This window comes from Pongo abelii, chromosome 19 (assembly GCF_028885655.2).
Source record: "Pongo abelii isolate AG06213 chromosome 19, NHGRI_mPonAbe1-v2.0_pri, whole genome shotgun sequence".
Lineage (NCBI taxonomy): Eukaryota > Metazoa > Chordata > Mammalia > Primates > Hominidae > Pongo > Pongo abelii.
Genome location: NC_072004.2, coordinates 11,752,873 through 11,773,193, shown reverse-complemented (window position 1 = coordinate 11,773,193; position 20,321 = coordinate 11,752,873). Strand labels below are relative to the sequence as shown.

General features: G+C 43.2%; 1 protein-coding gene across 2 annotated transcripts in view; it reads right to left on the bottom strand.

The window, feature by feature from the left end:
• Positions 1-20,321, bottom strand: part of DNAH9 (dynein axonemal heavy chain 9) — a 382,482-nt gene that overhangs the window by 185,956 nt on the left and 176,205 nt on the right. For both annotated transcript variants that reach the window (XM_024235511.3, XM_054535462.2), the window contains 4 exons: positions 15,461-15,634; positions 14,758-14,965; positions 2,859-3,024; positions 292-394 (listed from right to left, as the gene is read on the bottom strand). In XM_024235511.3, coding sequence (XP_024091279.3) covers positions 292-394; positions 2,859-3,024; positions 14,758-14,965; positions 15,461-15,634 — 651 coding nt within the window. The remainder of the gene's footprint in view (positions 1-291; positions 395-2,858; positions 3,025-14,757; positions 14,966-15,460; positions 15,635-20,321) is intronic.

Below are 20,321 nucleotides of genomic sequence, written 5' to 3'. Positions count from 1 at the left end.
GAATTTGATACTGAGAATCCATATGGCCCTGGGAAAGTCATTCATCTCTCTGAAGCTCCCTCATCTGAAGAAGGAGGGATCAAATCAGATGAAATCTATGACCCCTTCCAATCTTGAGACTCTAAGTCTAGGAGTTTCTCTTTTCCCCTAGAGATGCAATTTGGCATTCTATCTGATTTACCATTCTGAGAGGCTGCATGGGGAAAAAGGCCAATTATTATACTTATAATCAAGGGGCATCAGCTCTAGTAAGATAGGATTAGGACCCAGGTCCCATGGCTCCTCCTGTACCTGAAGCCGGGGGTTGATGGTGAAGCTGCCTGCCGTGGGGTTCATACAGGAAACATACTGTACATTTGCGATCTCCTTTAGGGACAGCTTGCTCCGATCATACCTGGAACAGTCAGAAGCTCTAGGTGAAAGGTGTCTGAGGACCGAGGCAGGTAAGTGCTTTGTCAAGGTGAGGTAGCATGTGCCCTACTGTTCATGTGTTTGGGTGATAAAAAAGTCTAGATCCACTGGCAGGGATCGAGAAGAGATAAGAGCACAGGACAGATTCCCAAGGTACCTCAATATCTAAGGAAATAGCATAGGAAGATGAGCTGGCAGGATGGACAAAAAGGTAGGAGAAAAATCAGAGATATGTACCATACCAAAAGGCAAAGGAAGCCAGTATTCTCAAAAGAAAAGAGTGGTCAACCACATCAAGGGCTGCAGGGAGAATAAGAAAGGTAGTGACTCCAGCAGGGGTGTCTAAGGGAGAGAATGCAGTCATGGGTTCTTAGTTTCTGTCTCTGGTCGGGCCAGTAATGCCCTTTCCTCATCCCTCTTTTCCACTTATCACTAGAGACAGAAACTAAAAACTATGGCTTCAGGCCTCTAAAAGCCTAAAACAAAACAAAACAGAACAACAACAACAAAATAAGGCAGCTGGACAAGCTTGCAAAGGATTTCTTGGATTTTGCAATAATGATGCAGATAGTAGTTTAACAAGAACAGTGGAGGGAACAGAAATCAAATAATAGTGGACTGAGGAGTGACTGGGAGATAAGAGAGTAGGGACAGAACAGTAATTAGAAAGTAATTTTTTAACCCAATAGAATAAATTTATGCAAGTTTATTTTTAATTTATTCTTTTTTTGAGACGGAGTCTTGCTCTGTCACCCAGGCTGGAGTGCAATGGCAGATCTCAGCTCACTGCAACCTCTACCTTCCAGGTTCAAGCCATTCTCCTGCCTCAGCCTCCTAAGTAGATGGGACTACAGGCATGTGCCCCCACATCCAGCTAATTTTTGTATTTTTAATAGAGACAGGGTTTCACCATGTTGGCCAGGCTGATCTCAAACTCCTGGGCTCAAGTGATTCGCCCACCTTGGCCTCCCAAAGTGCTGGGATTACAGGCATGAGCCACTGCACCCAACCTGTTTATGCAAGTTTAAATGATGTGAAGCTGCTAATGAGGAGATGGGGACCGATTGATGAGTGGCAGACAGTAGAATGAAGAGGCTGGTGGATGGTTTGGGCTTAGGTAAGATGTAACAGGAGGGTGGAGGAGAGATACATGGGGACACGGGTGAGTTGTATAGATGTGGAAACAAGAAATGGAAGCGGCATCTGTGTTCTCTGACAAGGCAAGGTCATCAGCTGAGGTGTGGTGGGAAGTTCAAAGAGAGGGAAGATAGAATGAAATAGACATTTCTGAGAGTAGACATACTAAGGCCATATGGTAGAATTTCCAGGAAGCTTCTACTTCCCATTTAAGGTTTGTGACCATGAATCTAAAGTAAAACTAGTTAGCTTGACTCTAATTATTGCCCATGAAATTAAGCTGCTCAAATGTCAGCGTGGAGATTGCAAACAGTTCCATAGGTCAAACATCCAATAAAGATTTTGGGAAGGAAGGGAAGGCAACTCAAGTTGCCATCTTAACTATCATTCTTCTCTCTGAATTCTCTCTTCTCACTCTTTCTCAGCAGCAGATTCAGTGTGCGGTAGAAAGGTGAGTCAAAGTTGTCTCAAATCAGTGACTTACTTTTTTTTTTTTTTTTCCTAGTAAGTTCAGACTTTTGCCATTAAAAATTATGCTGTCGCAAGAGATACTATCCAGCCCTCTGAGCTGCTCTGAAGGCACTGAGGCTGGAAGGTCTGCAGACATGCTGCATGGTACCGGGTGTTAGGTAGTGTTTTTTTTTTTTTTTTTTGAGATGGAGTCTCGCTCTGTTGCCCAGGCTGGAGTGCAGTGGTATGATCTTGGCTCACTGCAACCTCCGCCTCCCAGGTTCAAGCTATTCTCCTGCCTCAGCCTCCTGAGTAGCTAGGACTACAGGCGCCTGCCATCACGCCTGGCTAATTTTTGTATTTTCAGTACAGACGGGGTTTCACCATGTTGGGCAGGCTGGTCTCGAACTCCTGACCTTGTGATCCACCCGCCTTAGCCTCCCAAAGTGCTGGGATTACAGGCATGAGCCACTGCGCCTGGCGTGTGTTAGGTGTTATCATTGAAGCACATGCCCAGTGCTGTGAGGCCATGGTGCAGGGGAAGTGGTTAATTCTGCTTTGGGCACTTGAAAAAGGCAACTTCGGAGATGAGTCTTGAAGCAAAAAGTAGGTTTTTTTTCCTTAGATGAGAGCTCAGTGTCTTCTCTGGCTAAACGTTTCATGTGAATATTAGTGCCCCTGTTTGAAGGAACGACTCTGGGAAATAGAGAATTGCATGAGAAATGTGGTTTACCACAGAGATTCCCATCTGGCACCAGAGCTATGCTGAGGTTTGCCGTTCAAGCAGAATAGAGACTGGCCTTCAGCCCTGCCTTAGGCTCTGCTCCCTTGGGCCAGTCCCTCTACATGGGCGCTCTTACCAGTGGCCATAGTCCAGATGCTGCCGGATGATGGTGTGGGGCTGCACCGTCCCATAGGCATCCACCTCAGGCATGTTCATGTCATCAGTGAAATAGATGAGCTTCTTGTTCCCTGGAGGGCCATAGTTTCTGCCAGCCTTCTTTTCCAGAGGCTTCTCCAGGACAGCTGGGGAGAGAGCCAGTCGGTGAGGGAAGGCGGCTCAAATCTCAGATGCCAGTACTGAGACAGCAAAGATGTCAAGGAGAAGCAATGGTGCTGCCTGCATGTGTGCAAAAAACAGCAACGCAAAAGACAACAATAACAGCTACTGCTGCTCCCAACAGGCATTCTACAGGACCAGAAAGTGAAACTGAAATTACTAGGCGGTAATGGGGACTGCACACCTCACCACGTGCACTGTGCTAAGTTTTTAGACATCTTAATTACCTAATTTAATCCTTATAACATAACTGTGAGATTAGTATTATCCCATTTTACAGATGACGAAACTGAGGCTCAAAAGAACTCAGCAACTTTACTGGCTGGATACAAATCACAGCGGTTAAAACTCAAAGACCATGCTGCTTCTGTCATACTTGTGGTCCCCAGTTTTCTTTGTTTATATACTAAAAATGGAAAATATCTTTACAGTCCCAAGGCCAGGTACTCTACTCCAAGGAAACTTACAAATAGTTGAATCCTGGGTAGAGTTGCCCTCCTACCGAAGGCAGCAAAAATGCATAAAGGCTGCAGCTCCCCTTCCAGGGCTGGGTAGATGCCCTTTCCTCTCCGAGGCTGTAAGAGAGGCGTCAATGGATGTTTTGCCAACAGTGTTCCCAGAGAGTTCATCTCATGGGATTTTCCTTGGTGGGATGTAGAAAAAACAGCCTCACAGAATTTCCCAGATGCTTCCAGTGTCATGAACGGTGCCCTCCCCTGCTCTCAGGTTTCCTGGTTCTCTGTCTGAGCACCTTGGTGCCTTTCTGGAGACAGAGTGCAGAAACTCTCTCTGGAGTGGTTTCTTCAATTATCAAGCCAAAGGAAGGAATCTAACAGCAGTTTTCCAGCATGACAGGACTTGTTTAGAACAAACTTAAGTAATAGGGTGGAGATATCTGTACTTTTTCCAGTAAAGCAATGAAATATTTATGAATTGCAAGAACCAACACTTCCTGTTACAGCTGGAAGCTCCAAGAACCATCTGATTTCTTCTCTTGAAAAACAAGTTTGTAAACAAGGAGAAAGTGTCAATAGACATATGAAGGTTACAGATAGAAAGACAAGTTCCTTCAAGAGGCTCGAATATTCTAATTTTCTGGTCCTGAGTTAAATTAAGTGTTTCAAATATGAATTAAATTTAAATTTAATTAGCATCCAATTAACATACACTATCAACCAATTAATCACACAACACCTTCTTCCCCCCTAAAGATATAACAACTATATGTGAGATCTGTCAAAATGAAAGATAATTAATGGGTTGACAAGGACATGCTTTTGAGAACAGTTCTTCTAATAGGAAATTCTCTCCTTAGAAAGACTTGTTTCTCCTCCTCCCAAGGCAATGATATTCAAATCAACCCCTGGAATTAAGCAGACCCTGTAATTTGGGTTGATTAAGCTCTTTATGCTTTAAAAGGATCGTTGAGGAGAAAACCATGTCAGTTAGCAAGAAGTGGCCGTGGAGCGCACGGGATTATCTCAGGCAGATGATACTAGGTTCTCCAGAGAAAGAAAGGGTCCACCAGGAAAGACAGGCACATTGCTGATCCCTTCTGGCCTCTGCTCCATGTCACACCTAGGATGGAATTACAGTGAGCTACTCTGTTTCCAAGTAGCATTGGAGGAGAAGAAGAGGGTTTGAGTTTCAGGAAAAGTGTTGATGTTGAAGGAGCTGAACAAATGAGACATGTAAAGAAATGTGACTCTCTCGCCACACTTCTGGGTTCTGACTGTTCTCAACAAGCCTGGAAACTCAAGCCCACACCTGAAGCCCAGACCCAAGGTCATTTGTACATTCTGACTGAATTTCTCCTCGAGACCTGTATGGAACAGCTTGGGGTTCAGTCTTTGGCCACACAGACCCGTGTCAGCTACTGCGCCAGGGTGAATGGCCATTCTCTGGATACTATTGCACTGCCATCTTATACTTGAAGGGCAATTTAATTTTCTTCTTCTTTTTTTTTTCAGATGGAGTTTCACTCTTGTTGCCCAGGCTGGAGTGCAGTGGCGCAACCTCGGCTTACTGCAACCTCTGTCTCCCGGGTTCAAGCAATTCTCCTGCCTCAGCCTCCCAAGTAGGTGGGATTACAGGCATGCAACACCACACCTGGCTAATTTTGTGTTTTTAGTAGAGATGGGGTTTCTCCATGTTGGTCAGGCTGGTCTCGAATTCCTGACCTCAGGTGATCCGCCCACCTCAGCTTCCCAAAGTGCTGGGATTACAGGCATAAGCCACTGTGCCCGGACTGCAATTTAATTTTCAAAGTGGCTTCCCATTTGTTATCTCTTTTCGCCATCTCCACTGCTGCTCTCCTTGTCCATCTGCTCTCACCTGGTAACTACACATCTTCCCAAATGGTCTCCCAGCTTTTGCCCTAGACTGCCTACACCATATTCTCAAAACAGCAGACAAGAATACCCTTGTAAAATGTAAATTGGATCATGCCCATCCCGTTTTATGCCCTCCAGTGGCATCCTGTCTCACTTGGAGCAAAAGCCAGTTTGTTGACTTCCACTAAACTTGCATCTTTGTTTTTCTCTCCTGTTCTAGTCCTCAAGCTCTGCTCCAGGCACCCCATTTCTCTTTTTTTTTTCTTCTTCTTTTTTTTTTTTTTTTTTTTTTTTGAGACAGAGTCTCACTGTTGCCCAGGCTGGAATGCAGTGGCACTGTTTTGGCTCACTGCAACCTCTGTCTCCTGGGTTCAAGCAATTCTTCTGCCTCAGTCTCCCACGTAGTTGTTTCTGATCATGAGTCACTCGCTGACCCAAGGCTTTGCTCTGGCTGTACCCCCTGCCTCGAATCCTCTTCTTCCAAATGCCAGCACAGTTTGCTCCCTCACACTCATCAGGTGTTTATTTACCCAGGTGCTATTTTTCCAGTAAGGTCTTCCCTGGTATGCACCCTAAAGTTCAAAGCCCCACCTGCTATCCTCTGCCCCAGCTTCATGTCTCTTTACATTGCTTCTTACCTCCTAATATCCTATATCTTTACTTATTATCTTGTGTATTACCCCATCCATCCCCTTCAATTTCATTATACTATATTTGAACTTTCCACAATTCCAAGTAGAATGTCTTGCTCACTAGATGATAAATCTTTGATGATTTCACTTTGATTTGTGTCATTAAGTGAAAGGTATTAGGTGGGAGAGAGCTGTCTTTCTGTAATAACTGTAAGCACAATGCCCTTTGAGATTGGACATTTGATTAGATCTTTTAAGGTTCTGTCCAACCTTGAGATTTATAATAAACAGGTTACAGAGATTCATTTTGTACAGAGTTTCAGACATCTGAGCTCCTATATAATTAGTGTAATTAAGCACTCAAATATTTGTTGAGCTAATAATGCAAATGGCAAGAGAATTCAGAACTGTGATGAGCTTGATCTTTGGCCTTCTCTCTCTACACTAAAACTATAAGCCCATTGATGCCTTAACCAAGCTCTTTGTTCCTACTTTTCTAACCTATCCTGCTTCTAAACTATCCTGTCTTGTAGGTCTTCATGAATTCTTTTGTTTTAAAAATTATTTATATTTTCAAAAAGAACAAGAAGAGACTTAAAGTCGTTAAAGAGACATAAAACAGACCAATTAAAATAAAGACTAAATAGGGATTGCTAAACAATACAGAATGAGAAGAAACTTAATTACACTAGTAATGTAGGATGACATAGTTACTGTAAACACATAAAAATTTACCTCACATTTTCCTTTATGAACTGCTTGCCTGAAAGCTCAAAACTAAACCTGTGTTTAATTACAATAATCTTGTCATCTCACTCAGGTTACTGGTACAGAGCCATCTCTTCTTTCCTCTAAAAATTTTGCGAGCACCAAATTCTAGGAGGCATATATCACAGATATTTATAAAGCAGATATCAGGCTACAGAATGGTCTTCAACTGAGATTTTGCAGAAGGCATAAAAAATAACTTAAAATAATCTTTTATTATAGTAACCCTCAACAAAACCCAAGGGCAGACCATTATGTTGTAATTTAATGAAGGGAATGAAAGCAGTACAGCTAGGTTTGTGGAGTTCAGAGAAACTGCTGGAATGGAGAATGAACACAGATCTCTGTCTCTCTCAGCTTGAGGTGTCAGTGTTATGAACCTGTGGTTTGTGCATGACTACCCAGTAGTCAATTGAGGGCTGACTTTTTCAATGACTGACGGAAGGGCCTATTATATTGACTATTGCAGAAAAAGATATCCATACGCTCTAGATATCAGATGAGTGGAAGCAGAGTTGGCATTCTATTATGAAAATTAAGATGCATGACTTAAAGTCTTATCAAAGTAGAAGGTCTTCATAGCTTCATGAAATAAGACAGCTTTGGTGTTAACTCATAGGATGACTTTGAGGTAAGTCCTTAACACCTCTAAGCTTCATTTGATTAACTTGTAAAAATGGGGACTATCATCAGGTCTGTGTTGGACACCATTTCCAACCTCCTTCTCTTTAGGCGGTCTTCAGCTGGGGTGGTCATGTGGCACAGTTTTGAACATTAAGACACAGGCATAAGTTTATAAAGTTCCTGGAGAGTTACCATGTCAGGACATGGGCACTATCTCCCACTACCACTTTTTTTTGTTGTTTTTTTTTTGAATGCAGATGTGATGGCTGATGCAGCAGCCATTCTGCCACCTTGAAGGAGCAGCAAGAGAACAGCAAATACCTTAGCATTGATATCACTGTCATTAACCTGGTATTAGCAAATACCTTAGCATTGATATCACTGTCGTTAACCTGGTATTAGCAACTGCCCACCTTCAGAATTCCTGTCTTGGAAAAAACAGAATATTTACGCCACTAATGTCAGATTTTCCACTACTTGCACTCAAAAGCCATACTGAAATAGTCTCATAGGCTGGGGAGGATTAAACGAACTAAGGTGAGGAAAGCCCTTTGTACAAGGGTTGACCAACTGTAAATGTTAAAGTGCGTGCTATCCACACTGTGAGTCGGAAGCACAGCCCCCGCTGGTATCAAGGAGTTCTGAATCCATGTTTAGAGAAATACAATGGAGACTCCAGAACTGGATGTAGTGAAAGAGAGGAGAGATGCAGGTATTATCAGCCAGCTGCCTCCTCTATAAAAGAACATCTGATTGGCCGGGCGCGGTGGCTCACGCCTGTAATCCCAGCACTTTGGGAGCCCGAGGCGGGCGGATCAAGAGGTCAGGAGATCGAGACCACGGTGAAACCCTATCTCTACTAAAAATACAAAAAATTAGCCGGGCATGGTGGCGGATGCCTGTAGTTCCAGCTACTCGGGAGGCTGAGGCAGAAGAATGGCGTGAACCCAGGAGGCGGAGCTTGCAGTGAGCCGAGAACGCGCCACTGCACTCCAGCCTGGGGGACAGAGCGAGACTCTGTCTCAAAAAAAGAAAAGAAAAAAAAAACATCTGATTTTGAGAAAAATAGCATCTGATGGACTGGCAGGATGAATGAGCTGCAAAAAGTCCCCCTGGAGACCTCTAGGAATTGACCTACTTGGTGGAGTTATTGTCTATTTGAAAGCTGGAATATTTTTTCCCAAAACATTATTTCTGTTTTAGCATAGCTTGTGTTAAACTTATTTTTCAAGCAAAAAAGGTTTGCTTTTGTTGTTTTTTTGTTTTTGGCAGTTGGGGCTTAGAAATTATTGTTCAATGTAGATTCTTAAATTTGAGAAGTATGTTGTTAATATGATTATAATAACAGCTTCCATTTACAAAGCACTTATTGTATGCTGGGAATCATTTTGAGTGTTTTACATACTTTATCTTACTATTCAAGAATGAAAAGAATGAACCGTTGATTCACTTAACAACATGGATAAATCTCAAAATCATGCTGAGTGAAAGAAGCCAGGCAAAAAGAGAGTGCACATTTCGTGACTCCATTATATAAATTTCTAGAAAATGCAAACTAATTTATAGTGATAAAAAGCAGATCAGTGGTTGTCTGAAACAGGGCAGGTGGGGGGGCGTTGGGAGGAAGGGATTACAAAGGAACGTGAGGAAACGTTTGGAGGTGACGGTTACGTTCATTATTTCAATGATGATGATGATTTAAAGATGTATAAATATTTTGAAATGTATCAAATTGTCCACATTAAATATGTACAGTTTATTGTATGTCAATTATAACTCAATATAGCTTTTTTTAGAAAAGAAAAAATGTAAAAAGATTACGCTGCCTTTCAGTAGGAGAAAGGATAAATGAGCTGTGATTTATTCACACAATGGAATTCTATGCAGCAGTGAAAATAAATGAAATAGATCTGCATGTATTAAGACAATGATTAAAAAAGTAATGATATGGGTTGGCTGTGTCCCCACCCTAATCTCATCTTGAATTGTAGCTCCCATAATCCCTACGTGTCCTACCTGGTGGGAGGTAATTGAATCAAGAGGGCGGGTTTCCTGTGCTGTTCTCATGATAGTGAATAAGTCTCATGAGATTTGATGGCTTTATAAACGGCAGTTCCCCCGCACATGCGCTCTTGCCTGCCATCATGTGGGATGTGCTTTTGCTCCTCCTTTGCCTTCCACGGTGACTGTGAGGCTTCCCCAGTCATATGGAACTGTGAGTCCATTAAACCTCTTTCCTTTATAAATTACCCAGTCTCAGGAATGTCTTTATAGCAGTGTGAGAACGGACTAATGCAAGTAAGTTGCCAAAGAAAGGTATAGTATGGCATATTTAAAGTTTAAGTATGCAACACTCTGTATTTTATGGCTACATATTTGTTTCAAAAGTGTAAACTTGGAATGATACACATTGAGTTTAGGACTCTAGTTAATAAGGGGCAGGGAGGAGAAAGGAGCGACAGGGGTGGTGTATTAGCTGTACTTGTTTTTATTCTATTTTATTTTATTTTGTGGCAGGGATCTCACTCTGTTACCCAGGCTGGAGAGCAGTGGTGTGATCTTGGCTCACTGCAACCTCAACCTCCCAGGTTTAAGCGATTCTTCTGCCTCAGCCTCCTGAGTAGCTGGGACTACAGGCACGCACCACCATGCCTGGCTAATTTTTTTTTTTTTTTGTATTTTTGACAGAGACAGGGTTTCACCATGTTGGCCAGGCTGGTCTTGAACTCCTGACCTCAGGTGATCTGCCCGCCTCAGCCTCCCAAAGTGCTGGGATTACAGGCGTGAGCCTCCACGCCCCGCCTATTAGCTGCACTCATAACGCTAAGTTCCATTTAGCATAATGCTAACACTTTAGCATCTGTTAAATCTGGATAGTGCTACACTGGCATCTGTTATATTGTTTTCTGTACTTTTGTACATGTTTGAAATATTTTATAATTAAACATAAAAGGTTTAAATAATTCTCTATTCCACCCTCAGCACCCAGTCAGTTTCCCTTGCCAGGGACAACTGCTGTCTGTGTTTCTTTTGTGTCCTTCTGGAGATTGTCTAAGTTTTTATATAAGCATAAATTATGTGTGTGTGTATATGTTATATATATTTTAAAAAATCATATAAGTAAATTTTTATATATTTCTTTTTAAACAAGATACAGTTTGGAGCATGCTATATATACTGTTCTATATCTTCCTTTTCTCACTCAACAAAATTTTGGAAATAGTTCCAACTCAGTGCCTACAGAATTTTCTCATTCTTTCCAACATTGCTTAGTATTCTATCATACAGACAATTAGGCTGTTTCTCCCCTTTTACCATTGCAGACACATTATAAACATAAATTTGCACATCTGTCTGGGTGTTCTAACTGTCCTTTCAAGCAGACTGTGCCACCTCACATCCAACTTTTTCTTAAATACACAGGGTCTTAAGTGCAAATAACGATTAAGACACTGGGCTGCAAAATGAGTTAACGGGTTCACGAAGGAGGTGCAACAGTTTGCCTCTTCATTGAATAATACTAGAGCAGCTGTCTTTTGAGTTTACACATCTCTCTTACATTCAGCTGATTCTCCAAATCCCTGTTTGATACCTGGTTTCTAGCTGTCACTTTTTAAATCGTTGGTAACACGCTTTCTTCTGCCATTTTGTTGCTCTTAAAATGTCTTGGGCTAAGAAGCCCAAATAATCAAGATTTTTTGCACTGTGAATAAGGCAAGAAGAAGGAAGTTCCCATAAGGGAATAAAAGGGAATACAGCATTTTTCAGAGTTAAGGGTCTGAGCTTTATTGCATGAATGTTGTAACATATATGCTGCTACTCTGGGCTTCGGCTGACTCCCCAGTTCCTGCTTGCCTCTGGACAAGAGAGGTTATGGAACAGTAGCTTTCTCCATCCCTTAGTGTGCAAGGAGTGTTGGCTTCAAGATCTAACGTTACCGAGAGGCCATTAGGGAATTAACAAGAAACAGAAAGTGTTGGGTTTTGGTGAATGCTCAGCTACAGTGAGAGCCAGTTTTCATCTTGGCCCTATTTGACAGCATTTTGAGATTTATTTGTAGTCACAGCTACTGGGGAGGCTGAGGCAGGAGAATCGCTTGAACCTAGGAGGCAGAGGATACAATGAACCAAGATTACACCACTGCACTCCAGCCTGGGTGACGGAGAGAGACTCTGTCTCAAGAAAGAAAAAAAAGAATTCTCTGTGTTCTAACAGGAGGGAAGGAGAAAGCCCTCTAGGTGAGAGATCCAGAGTGAGAATGACAGGTCAGGGCAGTGTGAGAAACTCATCTTCTCTTCCTTGGTTCCAAATGTTTACCCTCTATTTAAAGGATATTTTTAAAATATTATAAAACCACTTTAATAGAATTAAATCACTTTTTCTGTTTATTAGATCATTAATTTCAATAATTTTAGAATAAATTATTAAATTTATTCTATTTAATAAAATTAAATAGAAAATCATTTAAATAGAAAATCAATTAAATAGAAAATCATTCCTCTGGAATACTTGAATAGTACTACTAATGATAATAGTAATAATGTTGAATATTTATCGCAGCTTTCAAAGTATTTTCTTAGCAGGGAAGCAGTATAGCCTAGTGGTTAAGAGCACAGGCTCTGAAGTCAGACTCTCTGGGGTCAAACCTTGGCTCCCCAACTTACTGTGTGTCATAGGGTAGCTTGTTTAACTTCTCTGTGCCTTAGTTTTCTCATGTATAAAATGAAGGTAATACAAATTCTTATTCACAGGGCTGTACAAGATTAAAGAAGTAAAAAAAGAGAAAAGTGTAAAAGTCTAAGTCAGATTCACACTCCTGATAAGTCTTTGATAAATGTCAGTTGTTGTTGTTGCTATTATTATTATTATTAGTAGTAGTGTAGTTTTAACAGTAGTAAGAATTGAGGCAAATGGGCAGAGCTGGTAATCTGATCAGCTGTTGGACTCAAGGCTTGAAAATAAGGGTACATATTTGAACAAGAAAGAGGAATTCTATGAGGCACACAGCGAAGTGCTAAGATTTAAATTAGCCAGACAGGTGAAGTCGGCTTCAGGCCACTGCCAGCTGCTGATGTGATGGCTTCGGCCTTGATGGAAGGTTAAAATGTGATGGTGTTGAGGCCTCATGGAGTAAAGACTAAGCCAGTGGTTTATTGGAGCTGATTATTGAAACCAAGGGAATTGTGCAAGCTGGTTGTTAACCACGACCATTATTAAAAAATAAATTAGGCCGGCCACAGTGGCTCACACCTGTAATCTCAGCACTTTGGGAGGCCGAGGCAGGTGGATCACCTGAGGTCAGGAGTTCGAGACCAGCCTGGCCAACATGGTGAAACCCTGTCTCTACTAAAAATCCAAAAATTAGCTGGGTGTCTTGGCAGCTGCCTGTAATCCCAGCTACTTGGGAGGCTGAGACAAGAGAATCGCTTGAACCCGGGAGGCAGAGGTTGCAGTGAGCCAAGATCATGCCACTGCACTCCAGCCTGGGTGACAAAGAGTGAAACTCCATCTCAAAAATAAACAAATAAATAAATAAATAGGTATAGATAAACTTATAATTAAGTAAATTATATTGAAAATCATGGTAATAAATATTCAAAACTCATCACATCTTATTTTATGACATTTACTGTCACGTGTACACTGGAGGTTGTTTTCATCCATTGGATCTGTAAAGTGGAAATGCTTATAATGGTGTGCTACTGTATCTCTTCCTGATTCCTTGTTCTCTGACATTGCATTGGTAGCTTACAATTGGCCACTGTGGGAGTATTTACACCATGGAAATTGGCAAACACTACAAACCAGGGCTTGATTTGTTTTGTAGACTTGTGAAAATATAAGGAAAATGTTAATAATACAGATTATACTTAAAAGTATGTCATGCTTGTTGCTGTGACATTGTGAAGAGCACAAAAAATGGAAGAACGATTCCTTCAGTGTTTGAATAGAAGATGTTTACATCTTTGACAAACTAGTAAAGTTCTGATGTAAATCTTTGTTGCTTCATTTGTCTTACTTGTTAATATTCATGTCTGAACTACAGTCAGTTGCTGGATTGGGATTGGCTCAGCAGCGGATGAAGTCCAGAGGTGAGTTTGAAATAGGTGAAGAAGTCTCCGCCATTGAAGGGTGGGTGGGGGGAAGCCAGAACCTCTGTCCACATGCTCCAGGCACCTAGCTGCTCTGAGGGGCAGAGAGCAGAGGCGGCGCTCCCCCCATCAGCATTTTGAGTTGGCTGGAGCTTAATCCTAAAAAAGCTGGCAAAACTGTGCAGAAACAATTCCCCCAGAGGCACTGGGGAAAGTAGAGTGTTAGCAGGGGCAACATCGCGGGCTGACTCTATGGTTTACACCTGGCAGGGATGGCAGAAAGACTGGGTAAAATGGTGAACGGTGGAGCAAGTGGTGGTGCACACGAAGCCTGCTTTGCAAGTCTGCTGGCCTAAGGCCTGGGTGATGTAGCGGATAACGAGAGTGCCAGGTTCACTTTTCACATTATAAGCTATGGCTCCTAACTTATCCATCTGCAAACAGCTCATATCTAGGTGTAGGGAGGCACTGCAGCGTCACCTGAGAAAGCTCAGACCAAGTAACAGAGTGGGACAAGGCTGTCGGTGTTTGGGAAGTAAGAAAAGGGTTTCTCCCCAGCCCTGCCTCTCCCCTCATTTTGTTGGAAGAATGGCTTGGAAGCTTCTTCAAAACAAAGCTGTTTTTAGTTAACGTGTTGTTTCCATAAAAAAGGAGACTGTGTCGTAAATGAGTTAAGGGGAGAGAGACTCTGGCAAGGGGAAAATATCACCAGGGGCCCATGTCTATTTGGGAGCTCTGTGTGTAAACACCGGGGAAAAGCAAGCCCCAGGTGGAGTCAGAAGACCTGATGTGTCATGCCTGCCTCGCCACTTGGTGGTGACTTTGGGCAATCACATCCTTTTACCTGAGCCTCAGTTTCTGAATCCATAACATATGAGAGATGAATTAAATGATCTCTAGAGATACTTTCAGTGCCGGAAGTCTGCAAGTTCTTGCGAATCTCTCCATGGCTTGTTGCTCTCTTTGTCATTAAGGTGCTGAACTGCTCTGTGTTGAACACCTTGCTCTTGAGGAATTTAACAGGCCAGGGAGGAACGTAGAAAGAAAGACCAGAAGCAGTGCTAAGGGGTGCTGGAGGAGCCAGAAAGAGGTATGTAGGGAGAGGTGAGAAGGGGCGTGTGGGAGGAAGTGCACAGTGCTGGGGTATGCAGAACTCAAGCCAGGCAGGCACCTGACGCTCGGCTTCAGCTCTGTGTCAGGTGACACGGCCACCCAGATGCCCCCCACCCCAGGTGCCCTGGGCCGCTTACCCTGCAGCATTGCCGACGTGGTGTAGTAGTTGAATGGCACGTTCTTCACCAGGTATGCCTCGGGGTCAAGGCTGGCCAGCTTAGCTCCCACCAGCACCGACTTGCCAGTGCCAGCCGTGCCCACCAGCATGACAGGCCGCCGCCGCGCCATCAGCCGCTCCATGAAGTAGCACACACGGATGGTCTCACTCGTGTGCACCAAACATGCCTGGAATGGGAGCACAATAAGCCTGCCAAGGGTGGGCTCCAGGGAGAAACAGATGCACCACCAATGTTCCGAAGCATTTCAGAACAGGGGATTCCGTCACGGTGGAGCTCCCCAAATAAGCACAGGTCAGGAGTATCTTCCCTGATGTTCACAGTGGGACCATTCTACAGACTCACTCTCTGGGCTCCCTGCAGTTAGGCAGAGAGCTTTCTCGCTCTTCTCTACCACCCGGGCCTCTTTCTCTGTGGCCTCTCTAATGCATTTTAAAATCTTCTGCCCCTGCCATTTCCTTCTCTCTCGAAGAAATGTCCCGGCCTTTAGTAGAATCTGTGACTTCATTACACCTATCATCTCCTCTGTAAAGTCATGGAGCTGGGGATGACTAGTTCCTAGCAAGGACAAATGCTCAGATACCCATGCGGGGCTGCTACTGGAGCCACTGCAGATCCTTGAGGGCAACTGTATGCACGTCCTGGGCTGCTCAGCTGCACTCACCTGCAACGGCATCTCGGGGTCAAATTCGAACTGGGGGATGAGCTTGGACCAAGGCTCGAATTTCTTGGTCTCTGGGTCAATGTAATAGTCAAAGATGGTTCCTTGGGAAGGAAACTTGACTGTTTTGAACTCAGTCAGCCACCATTTGCTGAACTCTGCCCGGTAGTCCACAAGCTGCAAAAACAAAGACAGTCAGGGGACAAGATCCTCCAGAACTCAAGAAGCCCACACAGGAGGCCACGGTGTCAGATAGAAGGTCAGGGCAGGACAATGTGCTCCTCCCTGTGTGGGCCTGCTGGATGGACCAGCTCCTCCAGGAAGACAGCGCTGCCCCGAGGGTCAACCCTGACCAAACCCAACTATGCAGGGGGCACACACAGGCATCCTAGCTTGACCATGCGGCTGAGCCAGCCTGGTCCTGTCATGTCTTACAGCCATTGAAGGGTGGAGAGGGTTGAGGGAGGGAGGTGGAAGAACACGGGGGAGAATCAAGAACTCCTGAAGAGATAGATTGGCCCCATTCTTCAGTGCCTGAGATTCTCTGCAGTTCCCAGGATGGCAGCCTAAGGTTGGAATGGAATGGTGACTCTTGACACCTGGGGCACAGAGCGCTGCAGTGAGAAGAGCCTCAGAACGGGTATGGGAGTCAGCTAGGTAACAACAGGCAAATCCTTCTTTCTATGCCTCAATCTCCTCATCTGCAAAATGAGGTTTCTGGAAAGATTTCCAAGGTTCTTGCAAGAGCTAAAATCCTAGAATCTAGGAGCAGTGGGGGAGACAGAGCTGTACTGGTCTTTCTGACAGAAGGAATAGGTAGAAGCATATAATTTGCATGCATACCTATTAGATAATGGGCCCCTTACGCATGGGGCTGTACACCCAGTGTACTCAAACCATCTTATTGTGTCCACACACACACACACACACACACACACACGCTCAGACCCAAAACATACCCGTTACTACTGGCAACTCTTTGGGAGGGCAAACCTACTCTTTAGACACACTGAACTAAGAAAAATCCTAAAAGAAAAAAAAGTCCCATATTGGACATTTTAGGAAATATTCATGGAGGGCAGGACAATGACAGTTTAAAGGCTGAACAGACCAGGGAGCTGGGCACATGGTAACAACTATGAACCCTGAAAAAAGGGCACTCCTAATTTTGCTGTTAAGTAAATAGGATTGAATTCTTTTGCTTTAAAATGAGAGTGGAAATGGGTGGTAAGATAAGAAAAGATTTGTTTGATGTTCTCATTCTGATTTGAATTTAGATCAAGGGGACGTTATAACTTCCCAGTATTGTTCTCTGGAACCAGAAGCCTAGAGGAAACCCCCATTCTTAACTCCTAGATAATACACTTCAAGACCTTCAACTTTCTACAAAAAACAGATTTTAGGTTTCTATGGAAACTCTGAGATGAAGGCCACCTCTAGAAGGAAGGAAGTGTGGGTCTTCTCCTTTCCTCAACCCTGATGCTGCCTTAAGATGCCTGGCAATTTCTCAGCTAAGCCCTTGGCTGGGCCACACCGACATTGTCTCACCTTCCTGTAAGCTGGTGCTTGACTGCACCTTGTACTATAATTGGACACTGTAAAGTCAAGGTGACCTCTGCTGGGCCAGTCCAGTGGTCCTTTCTTTTTCTTTTTCTTTCTTTTTTTTTTGAGACAGAGTCTCGCTCTGTCGCCCAGGCTGGAGAGCAGTGGCGCGATCTTGGCTCACTGCAACCTCCACCTCCCGGGTTCAAGCAGTTCTCTGCCTCAGCTTCCCGAGTAGCTGGGATTACAGGCACCCGCCACCATGCCCAAGCCCGGCTAATTTTTTGTATTTTTAGTAGAGATGGGGTTTCACCATATTGTCCAGGCTGGTCTTGAACTACGGACCTCGTGATCCACCCGCCTTGGCCTCCCAAAGTGCTGGGATTATAGGCGTGAGCCACCGCACCCAGCCCAGTGATCCTTTCTTAATTCCACTCCATGGTATCTCTTCAGCATGGTCCCTTCTGAAGTCCCCATCTCCCTTGGGCTCTGATAGTTCACTGTTTTCTCTCTGCCCTTTAAGCTGGAGGACATTAGGACTTTATTGGCATACTGTGGTAGAGCTGGGAACCCAGTGTTACTTCGCTTCATTTTCACAATGCTATAGGTTATCCTGGTTACTTAAAATTATTCCCATTTTATAAAGTGGGGGTTTTATGAAAAGACAGAATTGGGAGTTGAACCCAGGTTGTCATTCTCACAATCTGGTGTTTTCTCTACCTTACGTTTCTGAGAGATTGTTCTCTCTAAGGGCTGCAAAGTATTCAGCCAGGACTTTTTTTTTTTTTTTTTTTTTTTAATGGGAACTTCTACTCAGGTATAGCCTCCATTTTGTATTTCTGCTTTGCTTTTATGACAGTTTTTTTCAGTGTAAGCACCATTGCTGTTCCTGTTGTGAATATTTTGGCCAAACTCCTACCTTCCTATTTACAGCACTATTTTTGGTGTTTAGCTTTTAATGCAGGCTGTGTAGGGGTCTGGGATGTGCCCTGCTGCTAAAAGCTTTCTCCCTTGTCCTCTTCCCAGGTTGCTGGCAGGGCTGTCAATTGCTTCAAGTGCTCCAGTGCCCAGGATGCCTGGAGGGATGCTTTCTCCGGGGCTTTTAAAAGGCTTGAGGGGATTTAAATTTTTATACCCAGAGTTAGAAAAATTGATCACATATTTTCATCCTGATACCCCACTGCCTGCGCAGCACCAATATGAGAGAGTAGCCCAGCAGTCGCTGTCTGACATTTTCCCAGCCCACAGGTCAGAAACTGCATTTGACGGGGAGCAATTAAACCTATGCATTCGGGATCTCTGTGCAGTTCAGCCAGGTCTCATCCATCCTGCTGAAATCTTTGCCTCCTTGCCTCAAAGGGGAAATGTAAAGCTGTCAAAGGAGTAGTCCACAGAGAAGCTCCAAAGACTACAGAACAGACAGCAGAAAATTCTCAGATGTCAAACTCCTGGTTCATGTATCCTCCTGTCCTTGGAGAGTTCCCTTTCTGCCTCCAGGGCATCCGGCTCTGGAGAGGGCAGCAGAGAAAGGTGCACTTCCTGAGAGCCTGCGAGAGCTGCTTTCTGAATTTTGAGCACCAAAGAACACATCAGGGAGTGATGGTTGGTAGGACGATGTTAACAGCCAGGGCACTTGAAAATGAAAAAGAAGTTAATTGCAAATTCTTTTTTGTCCAAGTTCACTTTCATTTTGGATTTCTAGAACATGGTTTTGCCTTGGGAGGCTGAAGCTTTCTACCTTCCTTTGAAAGAGGCTCACAATCAATCCCGACTGAAAAGAGTAAATGATAACTTTCCAACAATTACAGCTTGGTCTGATCCCCTGTTGCAAGACAGGCACCAGATATTTGCTATAGAACTGAATATTTTTACTAGAAGAATATTAATAATAAGCACCCATGGGTTGTGCTAAGTGCCTTGCATGTATTCATGCTGAGTGATTAGAACAGTATGCATTCACTTAGTCCTCGCCACCCTCCTAGGAGCTGGGTACCCCTATCATCATTCTTTGTGCACATGGGGAGAGTAAGGTAGAGAGAGGTTAAGTTACTTTCCTAAAGTTCCCCAGATAATAGTGGCAGAGCTACAATTCAAATCCAGAGTTCATGTTCTTTTTTATTTTTATTTTTTGCTTTTCTCAGCTATTTTTAAAAATCACTTTATTGTGGTATGACTGATATACAAAAAGCTGCACATATTTAACGCATACAATGTGATGAGTTTAGAAAAAAGTATACACTTGTGAAACCATCACCACGATCTATGCATAAACCTACATATCACCTTCAAAGTTCCCTTCCATGCTCTTATTTATCATTGTTATTATTATTGTTATTGTTGTTTTGTGCTAAGAACATTTGATGTAAGATTCATCTTCCCTCTTAGCAATTTTTTTTTTAAGAAAAAGGAAATCTTTCCATTTGCAACAGTGTGATGAACCTGGAGATTGTTATGCTAGGTGAAAGAAGTCAGGCGCAGAAGAACAAATCTGACATGATACCACTTGCATGACGCAGCTACAATAGTCAATTCACAGAAGCAGAGAGAGGAATTGAGGTTGCCAGTGGCTGGGGGAGGGAGCAATGGAAGGTATAGGTCAAAGGGTACAAAGTTTTGGTTATAAAAATGATTAAGTCCAAGATGAATAAATCTTCTGTACAGGAAAGTTCCTATAGTAACAATACTGTATTATATACTTAAAATTTGCTAACAGAGTCCATGTTCTTAACTGTCATACAATAATGCCTAATAGCTAGAGTCAGTTATAAGAGACTGGTTTGCATAATATTGAATATTTTTCTTTCTAGATAAAATATATTTTATTTGGAGAAAAATAAGTAAAGAAAAAGGCTGGGAATACAAGAAGGGTTGGGGGATAGGATGCAAGGATATTCCAAGCCACATATCCCTTCTTCCAATCAACATGAGCCTATAGCAGTCAACACTATGAGATAAATTCCACTTTGGTTTTCCAATCCTAGATGCTAATTAGACTTTGGTCCAACCTTCTCTGGACAGCTTTGAGTTTCACGGGTATGGAGATATGATGGTTAACTCTGGCCTGGTAGGGAGTGGTGCATCCTCATTCTAGAGGTTTTTAAGAAAACTGAAGGGTTTCTTTCCACTCAAGCTTCCAGAGCACAGCCTCCTTCCACCCCTCTCTCCACAAACACACCACCTGGCAAAGTAGTGCATATATACTAGCAGTTGTTCAAACTCAAACACTGTATAAGTTCCCAAGAAATCAAAGATATGTTCAGTAGCTCAAAAAGGAAAAGCTCTGGACACACCACGACCTCATGTATCTCACCCTATGAGGTCT